General features: G+C 43.8%; 1 protein-coding gene across 1 annotated transcript in view; it reads left to right on the top strand.

The window, feature by feature from the left end:
• The first annotated feature begins 2,349 nt into the window (after positions 1 to 2,349).
• RGS18 (regulator of G-protein signaling 18) overlaps positions 2,350 to 5,432 on the top strand; it is a 19,423-nt gene continuing 16,340 nt past the window's right edge. Inside the window, exon 1 of the mRNA XM_015418235.1 lies at positions 2,350 to 2,495. Within this exon, the coding sequence (XP_015273721.1) occupies positions 2,380 to 2,495 (116 nt within the window). The 5' untranslated portion in view covers positions 2,350 to 2,379. The remainder of the gene's footprint in view (positions 2,496 to 5,432) is intronic.

The raw sequence follows: 5,432 nt of genomic DNA, 5'->3' as shown, positions 1-5,432 counted from the left end.
CTTGGCGAGGCACTGCTGGTGGGACTGTCTGGTAGATACAATATTCCTGCTTTAAAGCAAGGTACTGCAGTGACTGCTGAAGTGACCTAGTGGGCTGCAGTTGCTAACAATGCAATCCCAAACAATGACTTCAATTGACTTAGAAAGCTCTAACTATGTTTAGGATTGCACCATTAGCACTGGACTTGGATTTGTTGAGAGCGACCACAGTTTCCAGGTGAAGTTTCCCTTTCCTCCTCCCCCAGCTCACCCCACCAGATGTACCAAGGTAAAGGTAAAGGTAAAGGTTCCCTTGCTCGAAAGCCAGTCGAATCCGACTCTAGGGTTGCGGTGCTCATCTCCGTTTCAAAGCCGAAGAGCCAGCGCTGTCCGAAGATGTTTCCGTGGTCATGTGGCCGGCATGACTAAACACCAAGGTGCACGGAACGCTGTTACCTTCCCACCAAAGTGGTACCTATTTATCTACTTGCAATTTCTTGCTTTCGAACTGCTAGGTTGGCAGGAGCTGGAACTAGAGATGGGAGCTCACTCCATCATGCGGCACCTGGGTCCCGAACTGCTGAACTACTGACCTTCCACAGCCTGCAGTTCAGCGTCTTAACCACTTGAGCCACCGCAGCTCCATAGATGTACCAAACATCATATGAAAACAAATCACGTGACTTGCCTGACTCCATTCCCCCCACAGTAATAGAATTCCCTCCCTAGTCCTCCCATCTCAGCAATCCTGGTAGGGTTTTCCACCTCCAGGTGGAGCCTGGAGATATCCTGGAATTACAACTGATCCCCACACTACCAAGATCAGTTCCCCTGGAGAAAGCAGCTGCTTTGGTGGGTGGACTTTATGGCATTATACCCTACTGAGATCCCTCTCCTCCCTAAACTCTTCTCTATCCAGGCTCCATCCCAAATTGTGAAGAATTTCACACCCCGTAATCGGCAACCCTAGAGAGATACCTGCTCAGCAGTGATTTCTTGGCTAGAGCTAATCATTTTTTTCTCACCCTAACCTATCAGACAGAGTTGCTGTAAAGAGAAAATGGAAAATGAAATGTGTCCTGTCCTGAACAGCCTAGAGGAAAGCTCGGATAGGGGTGGAATTCAAGCTAGGCAAGGGCAGGCCCAGTTTACCTAGTTATTTTAAATAACAGAGTCAGGCTACATAGCTATTATTATCTCACAGTGTCACTGAACCTTTTACTTGTGATAAGTTCTAGTATTTCAATTTTTGTCTGTATTAGCTGAACACAGAACTCCCCAACAGGATCCCTACGGGCTCCACAGTGCCCACTGACACCTTTCCTGGCACCTGGCAAGCGTTCTTAGAAAATGGGTGGGGCCAGTGCAGTTTTAGTCCAGCAGGGATTGTGATTGGCCATTAGAGATCTGATTGGCTGTGCAGAGGGGGGTTTTTTTAATTGTTTTGGTAGCAGCTGCCTTGAAAACCCTATGGGGTCACCATAAGTTAGCTGCAACTTGACAGCCCTTTACACACACGCATAACCTCACTCCCTGGCATTGTGTAGTTGGCTCCTCCTTCCATGGCAGTCATTTTGTCATTGACTCCACCTCCTGTGCCAGCTGTTTTGTGGTCATGCCCACCAACCTGTGTCAGAATACCAAAGGTACCTGTAGGCTCAAAAAGGTTGGGAACACAAGACAATTAAAAAACAAGCAAACAAGAACACTAAATTTCAGGTTTCGAAAGAAATTAATCCAAAGGGTCTTGTTTTGTGTATCTGGCCCTAGCCTGGCTTATGGCAGATTTATAGCTATGGGTTCAGATAACCTCTTGAGTAAGAATTCCATCCTTCGATCTAAATACAATGAATAGTCGGGGAGCACCTGATACAGCAACCTTGCTGAAGCTAAGAAAGTGAAGTCTGCTCAGCACCTCACTGGGAGATCATTGGGAGACCATGGAAGACACTGAATTTTGCAAAGTACATACTGGATATAAATAAATACAAAAGAATACAATTTTTCTCTCTTCCCGTTCTCTGATGCTGTAATTTTAAAAATACATACTTATACTGAATGTATCTAGCAAAAGATCATGCCCCACAGATGCTAACCACAAGTGACACTTATGGGAAGGGATATGGTTATCTTAATGACTTGCAGAAATGTTGTAATTCCCCTTAAAACAAAACAAAACAAAAATGGCTGAGAGAAGAAAAACTTTGAAAGTTCTGATGCCCTTGCAGTTCTTGCTGAGCCACTCTGCAGAGAGAGGAGGAAACCACTTCTCACAGGCCACTAACCAATACCAATGCAAGAGTCAGAACATGTGAGGAACTACTTTGAGGAAGCCAAAACATCAGCGGTGCATTACATGAAAGAGCCGAGTGAAGTACATACAGAGCTGCAGAGAGAAAGATGGAGAATCCACTGCTTTTATCCCCCCAGCTCAATGCTTCTTCACGGATGAAATTATTATATAAAAGCATGAAACCCTTCAGCAAAGATGGGGCAAAGACGGAAGCAAAAAACGGGTAAGCATTGCTGAATGTGGTGTAGCAAAGGGGCGGATCAGAGTGCACAGTGAAGCTGTGGGGCTCTCTCGTGAGAGTTTATTATTAAATTTCAGGTTTTTTGGGGGGAATTAATCAAAAGGTTCTTGTTTTGTTTAAAGCCCCATTTGTGTCTTAAATAGGACCCCTCCCCCCCCCAATATCTGAGGCCCAATCCACTTCTTTGTGCTGACTTTAATTTGCTTTGTGGCTGGAGGCATTGTTATCATCATCAGAATTGTAGTTTTTTATTATTATTCCCTTCTTCCAAGATCCTTAGGATGGTGTACATGGTTTCTCCATCCCCATTTTATCCTCACAATAATTCTGTGAAGTAGGTTAGGAAGCACCTTGCAAGTTACGGCTGGGTCCAGGTGAGTAAGGAAGGTTACGCATATTGAGGTTAACTGGTGTAGTTAGTCCAGTCACCATTAGTTATCAGAGTGCTTAAATAAAGCTACAAATGCAGCAGTGTCACTTTACCAGGTTACTCAGCTTACAAAGCTACACAGAGTCACATTGCAAGTTTAGAAGAGAAACACTTCTCTCTTTATTTGAGAAGTACACTTTGGATAAGAAAGTGTAGAGATATGATAGAGTACTGACTTACTAGCTAAAGAATGGAAGCAGATGGTGAGAGGCCCATCTGTCTCATGGTGCATGCAGGCAGAGAGCTTGTCTTCATCAGAGCGAGAGAGAAGAAGGAGGGGGAAATGATTCCTGAGAACACAATCTGCATTTTAAAGTCAACAGTGGCAGAAGAGTATTTGCTTTGTGGCTGGAGGCATTGTTATCTTCATCAGAATTGCTGTTTTTTATTATTCTTCCCTTCTTCCAAGAGCCTTAGGATGGTGTACACGGTTTCCCCATCCCCATTTTATACTCACAATAACCCTGTGAAGTAGGTTAGGAGGCACCTTGCAAGTTACGGCTGGGTCCAGGTGAGTAAGGAAGGTGAAGCATATTGAGGTTAACCGGTGTAGTTAGTCCAGTCACCATTAGTTATCAGAGTGCTTAAATAAAGCTACAAATGCAGCAGCGTCACTTTACCAGGTTACTCAGCTTACAAAGCTACACAGAGTCACATTGCAAGTTTAGAAGAGAAACACTTCTCTCTTTATTTGAGAAGTACACTTTGGATAAGAAAGTGTAGAGATATGATAGAGTACTGACTTACTAGCTAAAGAATGGAAGCAGATGGTGAGAGGCCCATCTGTCTCATGGTGCATGCAGGCAGAGAGCTTGTCTTCATCAGAGCGAGAGAGAAGAAGGCAGGGGAAATGATCCCTGAGAACACAATCTGCATTTTAAAGTCAACAGTGGCAGAAGAGTAAGGACAGGGGGAAAGGTCAGCTATCTACTCTCTCTTGCTACTTGGTCTGGAGGTCTGAGACAGGGGACATTGCATCTGGAACTTCCAACAAAGCATTCCATTGACCCTGGTGCCTACACACTCCCTTCTCTGGCCCCTGCAGTTGAATCCCTTGGGGAGTAATGATCTCATTTGGTTTTGATTTTTACATAGCCTTTATTTAACTCCTGTAAAATCTCCAAAATAGTTTCTTTGCTACTTTGTAGTTGTAAAAATAATAAAGAAGCCTACAGTGCCTTAAAAGCTGACATCCATTTTGTCAAGTGCATCCAGCAGTTTGGAAAGTGTGTGTGTGTGTGTGTGTGTGTGTGTGTGTGTGTGTGTGTGTGAGAGAGAGAGAGAGAGAGAGAGAGAGAGAGAGAGAGAAGAGAGAGAGAGAGAACAAATATATAAAGACATATGGGTCCAGACTTTTTTTTTTTTTTTTAAGTCCACATTAGGGAACATTTCAATAGAACTTAACTGGACCAAACAATGTGCCAGCTCTGAGCAAGAAATATTCATTCAACATGGCTACAAATTATTTTTTTAAATTCATGTGCAAGATATAAATGTTGCTTTAGCCAGAAAATGCTTTTAAAGTGGTTTACAAGAAATAGAGGCTGTAAAACTATCAAAAGGAAACAAACAGGCTAACCGCCATTTTTAATACTTTTACAACATTATTAAAATAGCCACATCAGGTTTCAAAACAGATTTAGCCAAATAGGCAACAATCTAAAATGTAGGCAGAATAAAGTGTCTTTACCTTCTTCCAGAAAGAAAAGAGTGGAGGAGACATGATGAGGGGAACTAGTTCTGTAATGTCAGTGTGTTATTTTGGAACTGTCTGCCTACCAGTTAAGATCCTCTTCCAGGTCCTGCCTTCTATGCCCTTGTCTGCAAGATATCAGACAGGTGGCAACAAGAGACTGGACTTTTTCAGTGGTGGAACCTCACCTCTGGAAAGCTCCCCCCCCCCCTTGAGGCTCATTTGGCACCAACCTTACTGTTCTTTAGCCACGAAGCCAATTTATTTTTATCAAGGCTTTTAACTGAGGGGTTCCATCTTTACTCAGCTACTAGGAATAAGGCCCATTATGGAAATAAATACAACGAGATCTAGAAAGAGGCTCTGGGAGAGTGCTCCGGCTTTGGGCAAACAGTGTCAATTTGCTGTGGCGACCTCAGCAGGGTATAATGACAGAGTCCACTGTTTTCTCCAGAGGAACTGATCTCTGCTACCTGAAGAGCAGTTGTAATTTTGAGTGATTTCCAGCCCTCACCTAGAGATTGGCAACAATTGTTACCCAGGATGAAATGGCTGGTTTGGAGGGTGGAGTCTATGGCACTGTACCTGTCTGAGGTCCCCTCTCCGGGCTCCACCCCTCAAATCTCCAGGAATTTCCATACCTAAAGCTGGCAACTTTATCTCCTCCCCTCTCAGCAGCCTGTTTCTAGGCAAAATTCTGTCTTTCTCATTAGCGAGGAGCAAAGCAGCTTACTTCATTCTCTTCGGCTTTGCGATCTGTACAGCAACGCTGAAAGGTAGGTTAGGCAGAAAGTCT

Source organism: Gekko japonicus, unplaced genomic scaffold (genome assembly GCF_001447785.1).
Source record: "Gekko japonicus isolate JY-2015 unplaced genomic scaffold, Gekko_japonicus_V1.1 scaffold3165, whole genome shotgun sequence".
In the NCBI taxonomy this organism is placed as follows: Eukaryota; Metazoa; Chordata; class Lepidosauria; order Squamata; family Gekkonidae; genus Gekko; species Gekko japonicus.
The sequence above is the reverse complement of the archived record's forward strand: the minus strand, read 5'-3'. Positions and strand labels throughout refer to the sequence as shown.